The sequence below is a fragment of the Ptiloglossa arizonensis genome, chromosome 5 (assembly GCF_051014685.1).
Source record: "Ptiloglossa arizonensis isolate GNS036 chromosome 5, iyPtiAriz1_principal, whole genome shotgun sequence".
NCBI lineage: Eukaryota > Metazoa > Arthropoda > Insecta > Hymenoptera > Colletidae > Ptiloglossa > Ptiloglossa arizonensis.
In genome coordinates, this window is record NC_135052.1 from 14,395,320 (window position 1) to 14,413,552 (window position 18,233).

Sequence of the window (18,233 nt, forward strand, 5' to 3'; positions counted from 1 at the left end):
TTCTCCGCGCGACTATTTACGGATTAACGATCGAAACATCGGTCAAGAGAACGATAGAGGATTATGAAATACCAATTACGATACCTGCCCGTAGCCTTCTAACCTTTGAAAAAAATCTTGAACGCGATTTATGTAATACCAATAGACGAGGTGGTACCTCGTAAATCGTCCCAAGAGAAATCTCTGACTCGCGATCGATTTCGTACGAGTATGAAAATTGTTTTCGATACCTTTAAATCTTGTGAAAAATCTTAAACGCGATTTGTATAACCTGACGAAATAATACCCCAAGTGGATCGAGCCAAGAGAAATCTCTGACTCGAGATCGGTATCGTACGAGTATGAAAATTATTTTCGATACCTTTCAACCTTGTGAAAAATCTTAAACGCGATTTGTATAACAGACGAAACGATACCCCGAGTGGATCGAGCCAAGAGAAATCTCTGACTCGAGATCGGTATCGTACGAGTGTAAAAATTGTACTCCGTCGAGAAGAAGATAAAGGAATAAAGTAATTTGTCAGAAGTTCGTAAATTTGTACGACGATCGAGACCGAGGAAAGGGTAAAATCGGTTGGTTCGCGCGAAGGATCAAGGGTCAAAGATAAAGCTTGGCCACGGATAAGGCGACGTATAGTATTCCCCTCGAGCATCTCTTTACGATTTCCCATCGGCCGTTACATTGCGCTCGGAACGATCGCGGCGTAAACGCGCGACGAGTAACGACCGAGCGTAGAACGAACAAAACGATTTCTCGGTTGTCCGTTCACGTGTGTATACCTCGTGTCCGCGCCCCTTAGATATTTATAACGATGAACCAGCAGGTTGTCACTTCCTGTGAGGTCATTGGAGGACTCGATCCGAGACATTCGAAAGAAAAAGTGTTTGCGCGGTCGCGCAAATACCAGACGTTGCGTAATCACCGGTCATTAGGTAGACGAGCTCACGTACGAGCTCGTGCCCGCGGCGGGAAGCTTCCTGCGTCGAGTCAAGGATGCGACTACCGCTACAAAGATTCTTTCTGCTTTGCATTGGCCTCACGATCGAACAGGTGTCATCTCCGTCGCGTTGCTCGATTATCGCCCGGATTAGAATATCCTTTTGCCGTTTCGTCACGGGCTCTTCCTTTCCTTGGCCTCGTTTCTTTATTTTTTTCTTATTCTCTTTTCGTCGACGCTATCGCTTCTTTGTTCCACCATCGAACGATCCTATGCGCGCTTCTAAAATAGACGATTTCGATTCGTTTAGTCACCTTTCTTTATTTATCACGGTTACGTTCCCCACGTACCAACGAACGAAAGAACAAACGAACGCGAAACGAGAGAACGACGTGGATTACGCGTGGAAAGTATGGTAACAGAGATACAAGAAGGCGAGGTTAATCGCGTTCGTGACTAATTTTCAAGCGACGTGCTTAGACGTGTAAATCATCTCGGAGGGGGGAACGAGTCGATACCGTCGAGGTGTTTCGAACGAACGAAGAATCGAATTCGTTCGTCGATAAGCATAAAAGCGAACTCGAATTCTTTCGAGTCGCGTTCAATATTTAATTGCGCACACGGACCGTGCAATCGAGGTGGATTCACTGCGCGGTAATACGAGTGCATTGTATACAATTTTCAGTTTGCGCGTTACGTAAATTTTAAGAGGGGATATGAAATACGAAAAGTTTCAAGGACTCGACAACTCACCGGCACATCCTACGCTCCGATTGTAACATCGTAATATTCCAGAACTATCGCCGCGTGCAGATATATTCCCGTACATTTTCACCAGTGGTGATTTTTCGGAGTTTCGTTCAGAGATGAGACTTCTCGCGCACATTTTCGTCGATTGTTCAACAAGCTTTCACCGTATCCGTGGCTAGAAAATCAACGCGTACGTTGTCCGTAAAGTTCGATGCGCGACACGATGCGGGAAACGTGCCTTCGAGGCGTGCACGCTCGCTTCTCGAAAGATGCCCCGAAGCTGACCGATAAAACTTGAATTACAATCGGCGCGGGTATCTCGAAACGATGACCGCGTACTTGTTAAAAAAAGATCGCAAATTGACGAAACGGCGCCGCTCGGAGGGAAGAGTTTCGTTTTTACCCGGGTTCTTTTATTATGAAAAATTTTAGTTTCCTCCCGTTATTATTTTCCCCGAGGAAAACTACCTTTTATCCCGCGAAATTTCAGTCCCCCCGTTTAACGTCGCCGCGTCGGTGAAATTACTTTCCGCTCGGGCTTCTTACCGCTCCGAAACTGCATCCCAAGCAGCGAATGCTCGAGGGACGTGTAAGAACATTATTTCAATTATCGTTTTCTATTTCTTCCGCCTTTGTCATCGTCGCAGCTTCCCCCTTCCGTCAAACTTTTTCGGTAACTTTATCCGATTACTCTTATCGTTTTCCAACAGTTCTCTCGGCACCGTTCTCGTTAAAACTTCCGTGGCGCGGTATCTCGCATAAAATTGAAAGTACTCTCTTCGGTTTCCGTTCCTCTTCCGGAAAGTACGGAACAGGTGCGACAGGATTCGTCGTAACGGTCCACCATTTCGATTGCACTTTGTCGCAATTGTAAAGAGTCGTTTCGAGACGGAATTAACGAGTCCGATTGAACCGCGTCGATGTTAAAATTTCATTTCGTTGAAAACGCGGTTCGCGAATCTATTCTAAACGAAGACGCCACGAGTCGCGTAAATACGGATACGAAAGGCTTCGTCGAGTACCACGTACCAACGTCGCATCCTCGACACGGAACGTTCCTTCTCGTTTCCTAGATGACATTGGATAAACGTTCCCGCGATCGAGGCTCCACCGTACAAAGGAATCACGTACCGGGGTTCCACGTAACGCGATAATCCTCGAATACCCGAAACCCGGCCGTCTCGCGAATATTTCGTAATTTATCCGTTAACGCGAGGCGACGTGACTCCGATCGGCGACGGTTGTGTCCCTCGACTCTCTTCCACCGTGTCCCCATGGTCACGATTGCGTCGAGAGTCGAACGAACCGCTTGATTCCTCCGCAGCTGTGCTCTCGTTGAGTCTCGGACGCGATTCTCGATCGCGATGCGCGGTTTCTTGCGGGGCATAAGTCAATTAAACCGGTATTAGCCAATCGGTCGTCTTTCTACCGAACGACTCGACTTCTCGATGATTATTCCGGTTCGTTGAATCGTGCGTCCGATCGTTCGTCCACGTTGAACGCGACCAGGAGGCCTTTTGCGCGCAAATTTTCGGCGTCTTGCAAGTACAGCTAGTTGTTGTAAAAGTTTAGATAATAACGATCGGTTCGTTATAATTCGCAGGGTTTCTCGCGTATCTATCGAGTTTACGGAGAAAGTCGTAACTCGCAACTTCGACTACTATCGAAGTGTAAAATTCAACCCGTTCGTAATCTATCGTTAAGTGTTTAAATAAAACTAGAACATTTTTCGATCGCGTCGAGCAAGCGATAGCATTTCACGAGTATAGTAAAATTACAAACTCTCGATTCCATTAGGTTGTTCGGAAAGTCGTTTCGTTTTTTTTTTTTTTTTTTTTTGTGAAAATGAAACACGATTTTGGTAGAGCGTACAAACATTTTATTCAATCATATATTCTCCATTTTGGAAATTATACATTCTCCCATTGGATTTTCCGAACAACCCAATAGTGATATACTGATTTAATTTTACGTGGATGACGTACAGTGTCGCGTGTTTCTCACGACTCTCTGCTTGCGATTGACCGAGAAAATTTTGAAACACGAACGCAGCCCCCGAAACTGAACCCAAACTCTTCATCGTCAACGTATGGCGCTATATAAGTAATCGTTGCATTCGTTCTAACATACGCGATACGTTGGAGAAGTTCCCGGATTGATATCGTCTTAGTGAAACTTTGAAACCGGTAGAAAATTTTGTTATTCGACGTGCAACGTAGTCCACTCTCTCTCTCTCTCTCTCTCTGTACACTCTCGGCGACGTTCGTGTATCCATTGAAAGCATCTGTAAAATTCTATTTCCGAGATACCGTTCGAAATCGTGGTCGCTTCCCAATGGGTTCCAGGTTTTTCGAAACGAGTTCCTTTACGTGGCTATGTTCGACCTCGAGGAGAGAAAGAAACCGGATGCGCCATCACCGTAATCGATTCGCGGGCCAGAAACGATAATCCTTCGAGCCGTTGCTCTTTCCGTTGAAAAACTCGGAACGAACACCGCGCGCACATTTCTTTCGTCGAGTTCGTTACGCGAGAGCCTCGTTTCCTCCCGTGTCCGATCTTTAACTACCGAAACAACGTTTCGAACGATCGTACCTATACGGGAGAGACGCGTTATTTTCATCCGTGTTGCCACCGAACGAACGTGTCTTCGCGCTCGAACACCGCTCGAATACTCGGGAACTCGAATCGTCGTTTGGACGCGCGATTCGCGACGTTCGTTACGATTCCGTATCGCATTTTCCTCAGTGAAAAAAACGGTTCTCCCGTGTCGAGAATCGTGACGACGCGAAAATAAAAATCGATGGATCGCGAACGAGCACTGGCGACGAACTGCCGGACGATCGAACAAAAATCGATGGACGGAGAAAGCCTCGCGGTAACTGTTTCCAGCGTTAACGCGCAAATGGCAAAGGGTCGTATCCCCGATGGAAAGGTCGTATCCTTAATGGAATTGCGTGTTAAATTCCGGTAGGAAAAATGACCCGAGAGTAAACATCCTTGCAATCGCCGGAGAGTCGAGGGTCCTTCGCAACGGTCCTCGACGATTCGAATACTACGAGAGTACCAATTATTCCGAGTCGAATATCCAGCCAACGGTGGATACCGTATGGTGGAATACTTGTACGGTTGGTGATCTTTGGATCGATACGGTGACGACTCATGAGTGGTACGGCACGGAATTTCGCATAGGATCGAGCCAAGATCGATTCCCATCGGCGATGAAATTCTGTTGAACTTCAACGGCAAAAATGAACCTAGAGTAAACCTCGTGACTGTCGGAGAGTGTCGTCGAGGGTTCTTGGCAACCGTTCTCGACGATTCGAATACGACGAGAGGACGAGGGTACTAATTATTCCGAGTGAAACTCTTCTCCGATAGACACCAGGAGGTAGACGCTCTTACGGTTACCGATCAACGGAGTTACGGACGAAAGTCGAGATACCCGTGGGTGCTGTAGCGCGGAACGACGACACGCGAATGGCATCTCTGATACGTTTACCATCGAATCGAGCCGAGAACTTATCGTTATCCATCGCGCAGCTCGCGCGCCATATTTTAATAGGAATTCCATTCCGCGTGTCCGCTAATTAGCATCGCGGATGACGGTTCGAACGCCGGCCAAGAGACCGAGACGCTCGCCAATTTAATATGCGAGTTCCCTTGGCGCGCGATTTGCATTTTTTAAAGTTTCGCCGGTTTTCGTGCCGGCGAGCGCGAACAGAAACGTTTCCGATCCGAAACTCCGTGCAATCCGTTCGGCCGACGGCCACGTTTGCTTTATTACCCGGTCTTCGTATATTAAAATGTAGCCTCTCGGCCGCGATGGAGTTCCGGAACTCCTTCGAGCGAAAACGTAAGGCACTCTCGTTTATTCGTTTCGTAGCCGCTTCCCACCGCGGAGGGGAACACCGAATTCGATTCCGTGCTTCGTCGTTATTAATTCGTGGAACCTGAACTTTTTCTTACCGAACGGGAGAAAGAACCTGGTTTCGTTTCGCGTCCGGTGAATCGATGTACAACCGAACCTCGATTATCCGAATTTCACTTGTCAACTTCACTTTCTCGATACGCGAATTTCCCGACGACTCGACAACTCGGTTGAATTTACTCTTGAATTGTACACTTTGTTGGAGAAGCGTGTAAAATATTACTACAGAGACACCGAGAACGATTCGAAAGATTTGTTTCGGCAGCTCGATCGGTTACGCGCGTGTTTCGCGAATCGAGTTTTCGCCAAAGGTTCGAACACTTTCGTCGTCGTCGTCGTCGTCGGAAACGCGTGCAACGTCGCCTCACCGAGGAGTGGAATATTTGCGCCGATTTGCGCAAGGTGTTCGGATAACGGAGCGTTCGGGTGACGGATCGATCGAGTAACGCGTGGTTCGAAGAGATACATCGAACGCGGGACGATCGTTGGAAAATTTTCCACCGACGGAAAGAACCGAACGCCTCTCTCCGTTACGGGCGCTTCGAATCGTACGCGTGGTTGCGCGATATTTATACACAATGGTCGTGGGAGTACCGAAACCGTCGGGAAAATGTTTGCTCCATTGAGCGGGTGTAATCGATAAATACGTGGCTCCTTCCGGGTGCCGCGACGCGTAAAATTTATCGCGTCTCGATTCATCGATAACGCCGCCGCGGGAACGTTTTCGCGCTTTACACGTGCACGGAAATTGAAACATTACCAGGGGCTCGTACGCGAAAAACGCAAAGACCGCGGATAAAAAACCCGCGCGTTCGTCGGTCCCGGCCACCTCTCGAATTACGGACACCGCGAATCCGAATTACCGCGTTTCGCATCTTTATTCGCGCGCCGTTCACCCGACAAGGACACCCATATATTTATCCAGTCGTCTAGTCGCTGGTAAAACGTGTTCTATCCGCGAAGGCCTACGGGCCGGTTAAGGTGATTTATCGTCTCGTAAAATATTCTCCGCGTTCGCCGCGTTCCAACCGAGACGGTGACCGATTTCGTTTCAATTCCGTTGCTCGCGGACCTCGAGAAAACGATGTTACGTTATTGTCCCGTGAAAATAATTAGGTCTATCGGAAAGTTTCGTCTTTGTTACCAGCGACGCGTCGGTGTTCCTTGGAATTGTTCGAAGGAGCTCGAGGATCTCCCTGTTATTGTTCCGCGAACGATCGGGAAAACTATTTCGAATTGATCGTTGGCAATTTTTACGGTACCTCGGAAGATTCGACGCGAGTCGTTTTTAAGGAAATTGTATCCGGTTGTTCGAAAAGTCGTTTCGTTTTTTTTTTTTTTTTTTTTTAGGGTGGGTGAAAATGGAACACGATTTTTTAGAGCGTATAAACGTTTTATCAAATTATGTATTCTACATTTTGGAAAACGAAACGACTTTCCGAACAACCCGATAATTTCGAGATGCGGTTTTCGCTGCCTTATTCGGTGCAGGAAACGGAAACAGGGTCGCCGTAATTACAACCGCGGTTATCGCGAACGAACTATTCTCGGTACGCTCGAAAATTCTCGGCACTTGGCCATCGTGACGTAACAAAAATGTCAACGACTCGGAAATATTCAAAATAACGCGTCGATGTATCTTGGAAATAATTGATCCCTTTTTACGCGCGCGTACACGTATCCCTCGTATGCGATTTAATTAAAAAACAGCCAGAGAGTGCCTTTCAACGAAATCCAAATTCAACGATCACAATGCTCGCGAAAGGTTGCGTCACTGTCGGTACGTGTCGTAGTCGCGTAAACAAACGACTACGATCTTTCCTGCAAAAATACAATACAAGAACGAAAAAACGGACTTCTCTTCCATCTAGAGCATCCCTCGAATAATTCTCGCAACTCGATCTTTTACAGAATAGTTAATCCACTATCGTGCCCAACGACTGGTAAATATTTTTGTCCGGTAATACTCCAAACGCGAAAGAAAATAAATTTCCTTTTAAAAGATTCTACGCTTCTACCCCACCCTTTAGATCTTGCGCTCATTTCCCCCATCGCGCGTATCTCCCACCCTCGAACGACAATAAACATCGTCCCGGTAGACTTTCTCGCGTACCCACCCGAAATTAACCGACCGCGAAAAATCACTTTGGTCGCGATCGAAGAGAAAAATTCGTCGCGTATGGAGGCAAAGGTCGGCGATCCCGAGTATTCGACGCGAGCGCGTTGAAAATTAGCCCGCGAAAATGAATTTCGCGTTGCGTTCACCCCGAGCCCGCTCGCTGGTCGACTGGTACACGAAGCGAAAAGTAGCAAAGTACCGGTCCGTTCGCGTGGACGCGTTGGGTTCGACACGGGCCGGGAATTTTACGGTTAATTATATTTACAGGGAGTGGCACTCTCGACCTAGTCGGAGGTGTACACCCTCGTCCGTTTTGTCCCGTGGGCGCCGCGCACTCGAACTCGCGCGATCCTGTAGAATCCGGCGGCGCAGGAGCAAGCCTGCGTGCAACTTCGGAACGCCGCCGGTCGCCGTCTCCATAGTTACGTGTCGTGGTCCCCCCTCCCGGGCCGTCCCGGCCCGTCCCGTACCCCCGCGGCGCCCCCGCGGCGCCCCCGCGGACGTTCTCCGGCAGCCGAGATGCAGGGTTTCGTCCCTCTATCCGGCCGCAGCGCCGGGGCGGCTCCCGTGCGGCGCAGACGTTTCGGTGCCGGTTGACCCAGGTCGCGCGAACCCTCGTTCGCGCACGGCCCATCCAGAGAGAGGTTGCTTTTTTCACTGGTCGTGCGAGTGTCGCGGCTCGTGAGTATCGCCACGGGCAACGGGAAACGTCGAGGAACGATCGCGTACCGTTTACCCGAGGAATCCTGCGACGCGAAACGGTGCGGGCGGTGAACGAGGAGCGGCGTGTGCGTTTCGCGAGGGTGGCTGCGGTGACCTTGAGTCGGCGGCCAGGTGTAGTTCGAAGAGGCTGCGAACGGGTGCGAGTTCGCGACGATTCCACACGGCCCGTAGGATCGATCGCGAGCGGGGTTTTTACGCGCGAGAAACGGGGCGATAGGCTGCTTTTCATCGGGAACTCGAGAAACGTGGCGCGTGTATTCCGTACGGTTTCTCCGAGCTTACGATTCGAGAGTTTTTCGGTCGCTAGTTTGTTCCATTTACCCGGTACGTGTTCGTATCGAGAGTCGTGTCATTGGACGCGGAATGGCAACGCGGGCTAGCGCCCGTTCGACCGGCCCGTGAGAAGATCGCTTCGTCGATGAACCGGTCCCGCGTTTGGCAATCGTCGCGTTTCTTCGCGGATAAGATACCGGGCGAGGTGGAAGTGACGGAGAGAGGCGGTGCCCGATGTTGCGGGGCGATTCGTAATAAGCACCGGTGCACACCGCGCCGACGTCGAACGGGCACGTGGTGCGTGCGCCCCGTTTTCCGAATTTCGAACGGTTCCTCGTCGTCGCGCGCTCGACGTTTCTTCGATCTCGACGATCGAGAACCAGAGACGAGGAAAGTTTCACGCGTGGAAATCGATACGCGTTACCGTTTCGGTGGAGGTACTCGTTCGCGGATCGTACGCGAGAGATTACCGAAAGATCCGCGCGAGTCGACGATTCTCGTGGATCGTTTGAAACGATGACGAACTCGAACAGCGGTTCGTTGTCGCGCGCCTGGCTGCGAGCGAATTGCTGTCGTTGCGGCGACACGCGCCAGGACACCGTGAACAACAACCTCAAGGACGAGACGCCGCTGCGGGAGGAAACCGAGACGCTTTTGCACCGCATCGCGTTCACGGTTTGGCACACTGCCCTCCATATCGAGAGCGAGGTGCGTTTCACGCCCACCCCCCACCCCTACCTCCACCCCCCTCCGATCCCTATCGCTTCGCACGGGACGTCGCGAGACTCGTCACGTTTTCACGCCGGAACGGTCGCTTTTCGGTCGCGTCGGTTCACGGTAGCGTCGCTCCCGGCGGTGACTCGGCGAGAATTTCCAAATCGAGGTACGGGGGGGATCGATTATGCTTGTTGTTGAAACGTCTACCGAGACACCCGGAGATACCTGTTATTCGCGGAACAGCCGTTACCGTGGAACAATGGGAATAATTTACGTTTCGTATCTGTTATCGTTCCACGGAACGACGAGTAACCTACTTCCTTCGCGAGAGAGCGTCTTTCGCGTATTTACGAGCCAGCTCGGGACAGAAATGGAATACGATTGATATCGTCCTTACGACCGGTGCGGGACTATCGGTTGCGTAACCGTGTGCGGTATTCTTTCTGTTGCAGCACAATGGGGGATACGAGGCACAGCCGAAGAACGTTAACACCGTTTCCAGGAGTAAACACCAACAGCAGGTAAATATTTTCGCGCGGCACCTTTGGTATCCCGCGGTGAGAATTCCACGAATAATTTATCGCGAGTCGTAAGAAACGTTGACGATTCGATGGGACGATTGTAAAACATTCTCGCGAGGAGGGGAACCGTACCGTGCAAACTGTACGATATTTTACACGGATCGTAACGGTTCTCGTTCTACGATCGCTTCTCGTATCTACGAAAATAAATAGAAAACACTGTACACGCTGTAGCGGTCGATTCCACGTTTTTCCGTGCACCGACCGCGAATCGCTTGTCGCAGTTTCGCGAGACATAATTATACATTTTTCCCCATCGAGACGAAGAACGCGTAATCCCAGCGTCGTAAGCCACCGTCGTGTAGCGTGTTTTTCGAATAAACGGACAAACTTTAGAATATATTCGTTCGTTGCAACGATAGAGGGAAAAAGTTGCGTAAATTCGTGTACAATTCGTGAGAAAGAAACGTTACGTTATTTGCGTTAAAAATATTCTATTTACGCGTCATTGGAAAGGTTTCGGTGTATCGATTAGCGGAATCGGCTGAGCTTGATATTTGTTTTTAATTACGGCTACGCGATGAATCGAGGCGGACGCTGCAAACACTTTCGAATCGTGTAAACGTTGTTCCGTACTATCGCGCTAGGACAGTGGAACGCGAACGATGATAATTGTACACGGAATCATCGCGAAAGTTTCTCAACGACGCGTTAATTTTCACTTCGAGCCACATTCAGATGAATTTCGAGGTTTTAATTTCGTTCTCGTTCCACGCAACGTAGAAAAGTTACGCGTTCGTTAAATTTGTTCCTCGTATTTTCCATTCCATGATGCATGGCTACCGTATTCGAAGAACACTCGCGAAAAAGGTCGTAAAAATTCGCGATTAAAATCAATATTTCCACGATAGGGAAGCTCTCCTCGGAAAAGAATCGCACGCCGAGCAACGTTTTAACGCTCTTTCGTCGTTATCGAGTAACAAAGTTTTACCGCTTAATTTGGGTACCGCGCGGACAAATTGCTCGCCGAGATTCCAAAAGAGAGAGAAAAAAGAAGAAGAAAAAAAAAAGATGGAGAGAGAACACCGCTACCACGGGTCCCGTAATACAAATTCCACGAACGCTGTCAATTAATAGATCTTCCGGAGAGCCCCGTGTATTTTTATGATTTACGGTCGCGCAATTTTTATTCCCCGTGAAATCGCCCTACTCCCTCCCCGTCCCTGCGTCTTTCCGCGCGGCGGCCGTAAATTATCCCATCGCAATCTCGGTAACCAGATCTCCGCGAACGCAACTTCGTTCCGAAATTCGTTCTCGTAAATTCGCTTCCGCGCGTCTCCCGATACACACACACATACGTACACATAGACACGACCGTGGCCATAAATTATTCCTCCGCGGTTGGAAGAAAGCAACGCGCTCGTGCGCTCGCGCGCACGCGGCGTTCTTCTCGCGCGGGAAACAGCGAAAATACGCGAACGATCGTTATGCAAAGGGGTCTGCCGCGTCTCAAGGTTTATCGTTCCCGATAAGAGGCCGCGATTTGTACCATTTGCGAACCGGCTCTCTAAATATTTAATATTAAAACAACCGTACGGTCCAGGAACACGTAGGTAGGTAGGTAGGTAGGTAGGTAAGTACGAGGACGCCTCGTGTTGCTCGGCTCGGTACCCGATCGCATCGGGCGCGCCTTCATTTATTCCGCGGGAAAACACGGCCCAGTCCTATTTACATTCGAAACGGCCCTGCTCGTTCGGGTACGAGCGGCCCCTGCTCTCGTACACGTGTACCTGCCGGCTCGATTCGGTCCCGCGAACGATCCTATGCAAAATTCTTGCTCCCTCCGGGTCGCCTTCGAAATTACCTCCGAGACGCACGCCCGAACCGGATATCGTCGCGGACGATTTGCATCCCGCCGCCGACTGCGTGTAATAACCTTTCGCGAGCAATTTTCACCGGGAATCTATCCCACTTCGTTTATTCACCGTGTTTCTCGTCCGACTTCCGCTTTCGTTTTTCTCGCGATTTCGTCGAGTATCCGCGAGCACACGTGTTTCGTTCGAACAACGAGAGAAAGATCGACGATTCTTCGCGGCTGTTTACTCGTCGACACTGGAATTTATCGTTAATCGGGCAAACCCGAAAATTTCTATTCAATGCGTACAGAATTCGTCCAATTGTCGTCGTTGGACAAACGACGAGCGATTGTTCTCTCTTCCTTTCGTCCGGATAAGAATTTTTCGTCACCGGTCCACGTTCAAGTATTTTCATTCCGATTCAATTGTTTCCACTCTGAACGCAATCGACCCGATTGAACCGATCGATAATTACCGACAAAGAAACTTAACCTTTTAACTGTTGCACTGGAGTACACTCGAGACGCGAGTAACCGTATTATTTCCGATGCTCCGTGCCGGAGAAAACATCGGGTGTGCAGATCTTGCGGTTTCCGTGGACTACTATTTTTCCGGGTCTCTTGCTCCCTGAATTTTCACGGATTGCATTCGAACGGGACGTTTTCGTAAAATTTTATTTAATTTACATCCATTTTACCGTATTCTATCGCTCGTTGGTAAGTCGAATCCGAACTTGGATTCGATTTATCGAGCGTGGTTGTTATTATTGTCGATTTACGATCGTGGGTTCTCGTTTCCGTCGAAGTGAGACCAATTAAAAATTTACGCGCGGAAGATGGTTCGCTCGCTGGCTCCCTTCCTCCCTCTTCCTCGTTTCGCTCGAGTCTCTAAATTTCCTCTTTCGTGAAACTGGTACATCCGACTTTCCGCGAAGTGAACATTTGCCCTCGTCTCGGGGCGTATATTCGTAAACTCCCATCAGACCGGGTTGCATCCTGTGAAATATGAACTCGGAATACGGACCCTTTGGCCCGAAAGTGCGCCGCGTTGAAAGTCGTTCTTCTTGAAAACAGTGGCCCCCGGTCTATGGAAATCTCGCTACACCGCACCGTGTTCCCTTCTCTTTTTTCCTGGTAAGGTACAGCCCCCTTAATTCGTTCAATTTATATTGCACACGACGCCCAGAGGTCGGTAATACCTTATAACCCGTTATTGCACCCCGTCTTAGCGAACCGTTTATAATTAATAGTCGTATTTAGTTTTCCTTCTCCTACCTCCCCCGGTACGTGGATTATTATTCTCGCTCGAGCGCGATAAATAAGTATTATTATCGTCGTTATTATCGAGTCGATTATTCGTTTCTTTTTTTCTTCTTTTTTTTATATAAATAACCAAACGCGCAACACGTAGGAGGATTAAGAGTAACGCCCGCGGGACGAGAGGGCGGGAAGAGAATTAAAACGGACGTTGGGACGCTCTCGGTGAGCGGAAAGTTCGCGCTTTATTGCAGCGGCCCTTTTTTTAAATTATACCGGGGGATAGCCGAATGGTCGTGGCGTTCTCTACGCATTAACGTCGACACCGTAGAAAATTATTCGCTAAAATGGCAGTAAGCTAGCGCACCGTATGAACCGCGCGGGTATCAACCGATGTTCCGCCGAGATAATCCAAGTATATTGACGCGGACCGTGTAATGTATTCGCGAAACCCTTATCCGCGCTTAGACCGCGACCGCTTCTGCGGAAATACACGCGGAGGAAGAACTTTGGAGCGTAAAACGCGTCACGGTGCCGTAGGAGGAGACCCACGACGGTTACCCGTGACCGGTTATTACCGACGAGGAACATCGACGGAACTGTTCCCTCTGCACTGATTTTCGCGAAACTTGCAAGATTTTTCAAACGAACGAAAATAACGGATATTCTTCTTAACGGCGGTAACTCCGAGCCCAAGGGGGCGAAACTTCGAGGGGTAGTTTCGTTCGCGAATGCTGCTATCTCGAAAGTTATTCGACGTACAAGGAAGTGTTCGGGAACGAATACTTTGCAGTTTTACGAACAAGCACCGATAAGAAGCGAGGCAAAGGGAGATCGAAGGATCGTTTTGCATCGCACGTATCGTTACAAATGTTTCACGTGTCATCGAACAAATTAATTTACGTCCACACGAAAACGATACAACGTGACTTTGTACGAGTAACGCGCGATAGCACGCGTTTGCGCAATTTTTTCGCGTTACTCTTCAACGTTGTTAGTCATTGCACCTCGCCTCGCCGCGTAATCCTTCGTGTTCGATGGATTTGTAAATACAATTTTTTCGCCAAGCTGCGCGAAGACGTTAACAACGGTGCACCATCGTTCGATTAACGTTGATTGTTATCGAACGAATATGTAACGCGCGTCGTGGATTACGCCAACGAGGAAAAACTTTAAACATGTCTCGTCGCGTTGAACGATTCTCTGAAAAAAGTTCTCGATATCTCGCGGCATCGTCCCGGATCGCTTAATCGAATCGTCTCTGGAATTCTCCGGGAGGAAGAAATCGTCGGAATTTTGATCACACGCTACGAATAAATATGCTCGAAACGTAACATCGAAGATACCGTATCTTATTTGGCTCGTGCAAATTCACTTTTCTCGCGCGGGCACATTTTTTCGCCGTATCTTCCCCTCGAGTGGAAAAATTCGGTTTATCGGGCCGGTTGGATCGCGGTCGTGAGACGTCGTCTTGGAATTGTAATCGTAAAAAAGTTGTGCACGAATTAAATTTATTGCATCGTTCGCGGCCTCTGGGTCGAGGTCATCTTCGATAAAGGAAACGAGATGTAATCTAAAAATACCACGCATCGCGATACATTGCGAGCCTTCTATTTGTTTCTCGACTCTTTGAACATCGACGCGTTGCTTCCGATTGTGCGAATTTTAATAACTTTCCGAGTTCGGATCGTATCTTGTTTCTTTTATCGAAGGTGGCCTCGATTCGGTGATCGAACCAGTAACGATACGTTAAACGATGGTCGTGAACACGATAATCGTTCCAATAATAATTCGACCGGTTCGATCGATCGATCCGATCATCGATGAACAATCACGGACACCCCGGATCGGAATTACGGTAATTTGATAATTTTCGAACGTTTGAAACTCCTTGTAGAAGAAATAAAAAAAAAAAGAAAATAAATAAAATTCCTCCCGGGTCGTAACGAGGTAAATATTTTCGGAACCGGAAGGGCGCAAAAAGTGTTTACCGGAGGATCCCTCGTAACAGATATGTCCCGGTATCGATCGGACCCACGGCCGCATGTTGGCATCCAGAGTGCACGTCGAGCGGAAAGAAGTCGATAACGATAAAACCCACTCTCGCCCGGCACTATACTTTCAATTAGAAATTAGCCGCCGGCAATTACGCGGATTAACGATAATTGACATTACCGGCGCGACGTTCCAGGCGCCCTACCCCCCTCTCTCTCTCCCCCCGATTAATTGCGTCCTGTTAATGGTGTAGCCAATAGTTATCGTTGGTAGATTACGCGCGGCGCGCAAAGTGCCCCCCCGCCCCTACGTCGAATAAAAATAATAACGTAAATCTGAAAACGGTGGCTCACTCGTATCGCTGAATACGTTTTCACCGTGCTTCGTTCCCGTCTCTCCCCTCGTGACGCTTTCGATTCGACGCGGAATCGAAACCGCGGATACTTTCCAAGTTACCTCGAAGAACCTTCGTGCCACGTTAACTCTTTGAACTCTGAACACTCTCGGTCGAAGCAATCCGTTTCGACGGAGTCTAGCGCGATATTTGGAGAGGGAATATTTTTCGTAAACGATCATTGTGATTCCTTTACCCCGAATTGAACAACAGGAGAAAGTTATTTTCGTACATACGCGTCCACGGTAGCATCCACTGGACGTAAGCGTCCATAGTCCTCGCCGATAAGTATCCCTGAACGCGCGTATACGTTCACCGAAAGGGTTAATCGTTCAAAGTTTCGCGGGTGAACCGATTCCCCGGGAACAGCGATCCACCTTCCCCCACCGCGCGTGCGCGCGACGTTTCCCCCCACCACTCGTGAATCTCGGAACGATTTCCGCCCACGCGGCCTCGCGTGGTGCAAATTGAAAATTTAACGATACCACGGGTACACGGCTGCCGATGAAAGAATCGGCCCCGTGGACCTAGCTCGTAAGGGCGACGCGACGCCAACACGCGCGAAAAGAGAACGCCCGGACCGAGCGGATGGGAGCTAGAGAGCGCCCTCTAAAAATACGTTTATGGGATCGTAACGCGGCGGGCTGTTTTCTCGCGGCCTACGGGCAGCGCTAGCAGCCAACGAGCGAACTGGAGAGAGAGAGAAGGAGAGAGTTTCGCTCGCTCGTACGTCGCGGTCCGCCACGGTCATAAATCCCTCCCACCGGTTAGTCTCACGTGTGAAATTGCTATTACGCTTCGCGGTCCTACCGCAGCTGTCGTTCCATGGAAGCTCCTCGAGACTGGCCGCCACGGTGCCCGCGCGCGGCCTTCGTATTTCTCACGGTTGCTTAGGAGAGCCCAAGATCGACGGGGGGCTCCCGTCGTGTATCCTTCTCCCTCCACGGTCCCTACGCTCGCCGCGACTTTCCACGGTAATGGGAATCTCCTCGGTCGGGGCGCCGGGGTATTCGCGGCGATTTGTCAGGCGTTACGCGCGAGTAAGTCGTAATATCGTCCGACGAGGGCGAGATTTTTCGCGCGGGGGTTCACCCGTAGCCCGCGGTGTGCAGCTGGATACGTCCGATGGCGTTACGGGATCGTCGACGTTCGCAACCGGTGCGTATACGTTGCCCCGTTCCGTTAAATTACTACCAACCGCGGAGAACGAAACGGTAATGGAGATTGTAACACGGGGGAGGGTGTACCACCGGTGAATACCGTGGAACGTTCGAAGCGTCATCCGGTCGTCGAAAATGTTCTACTTCGAGCGGGGGGCGCTCGTAGCTCGCGCCTCTCGCAATGTGTTTCGAGTTACGTAATTCTCGAGGGAATCGTCGGTACTGTTCCGCGTTGTCCGGGTGCAAGGGTTAAGTCTCCGTGGAGGACTTCCTGTATCTACATTGCGATTCCACCGTGTTGTTCTCCGATGGCTTGTTCGGAAAGTCGTTTCGTTTTTCTTTCGTGAAAATGAAACACGATTCTTTTAGAGCGTACAAACATTTTATTTAATTATATATTCTCCATTTTGGAAAATGAAATGACTTTCGGGAAAACCAAATAGGTATTGTATATATATAGGTAATACTAATGTGTTTATATTCGAAGTTATCTACCCTTTCTCTTGTCGGAGAAATTACGTGGCTATCTGGGATATTTTTTAAGTACGAAACAAAATTTTTATATTCTTGTTACGAACAATGTTTTGGTAAAATCTCGTATTGGCAAAAACATTGGCAATCTGAAAACAACTGAACGTGTTTACTTCGTCCGCTTGGTTCAGCACTTTTAACACGTTCGTCGCTAATCGTCCTGTTGTTTGCAAGTAATAAAAGTTATCAAAGTGTAGCGGATGTTCCGTTCCCAGTGGAGAGTAATCATTTTACGATACCGTTCGATACAACTTTTCGAGTTGTCATTTCGTCCGTTGCTTCGATCGAACAATTGTAACTTTACTACGTTCGTTACTTAGTTCATGGCGCGACATTATCGGATACATAAATTAGCGAACAAGAAACGGAACGACGTACCTCTTTGAAATCTCGAGAGCACTCCTGTCGAACAGCTCGTTGATCGTCTCGTCGACAACTAACGGCTGCCCATCTTCGTTTATCGATACACCCAGTGGAGCAACGATAGAACCCGGTAAAACGTTGCAACGTGTATTCCGTTCTATCGTTTCGATAAACAACAACGTGGAAAAAATTCCAACAACGAAACACGAGACCGTTTAAATCCAGGGAAAATCGTTGAAATATATTATAAATACGCTTTTTATCGGGTTCTTGGGAAAGTCGTTTCGTTTTTTTTTTTTGGTGAAAATGAAACACGATTTTTTTAGACCGTATAAACATTTTATTAAATTACCTATTCTCCATTTTGGAAAACGAAATCACTTTCCGAACAATCTGATAACTATCCTAATCTAATTAGGAGTAGAAGTAGAACTCTTATCAAGAACAAAAGTAACAAAAGTCACAACTTTTTCTTTAAGAAAAAAACTTAATATTCCGATTTTCATTGTTCTGTTCGTCCTGTGTTTCTTATACGCGGTAATAGTAATGTTAAATTTTAATACGTTTGGAAGATTGTTCTCTTGGGAAACACAGCTCGATACTTTTTTGTAAAAAATGACTAGAGTCAAGTTGGATTGTATCTAAATACTTGATTCTATCCGATGAATTAAAGTACGAATTGTTGCAACATCCATTCGCCAGATTTACC

General features: G+C 48.6%; 2 protein-coding genes across 17 annotated transcripts in view; one reads left to right on the top strand and one right to left on the bottom strand.

The window, feature by feature from the left end:
- The window catches only part of By (focal adhesion protein tensin), a 277,180-nt gene that overhangs the window by 191,156 nt on the left and 67,791 nt on the right, over positions 1-18,233 (top strand). For 14 of the 16 annotated variants that reach the window (XM_076313153.1, XM_076313156.1, XM_076313159.1 and 11 more), the window contains one exon: positions 9,901-9,969. The exons of 1 other annotated variant lie outside the window; for it this stretch is intronic. In XM_076313153.1, the coding sequence (XP_076169268.1) occupies positions 9,901-9,969 (69 nt within the window). Of the gene's footprint in view, positions 1-8,844; positions 9,440-9,900; positions 9,970-18,233 lie in introns of those variants that run through there. One more of the 16 variants, XM_076313160.1, reaches the window with a different exon arrangement.
- The window catches only part of LOC143147680 (putative sodium-dependent multivitamin transporter), a 173,788-nt gene that overhangs the window by 141,833 nt on the left and 13,722 nt on the right, over positions 1-18,233 (bottom strand). The window lies entirely within an intron of this gene.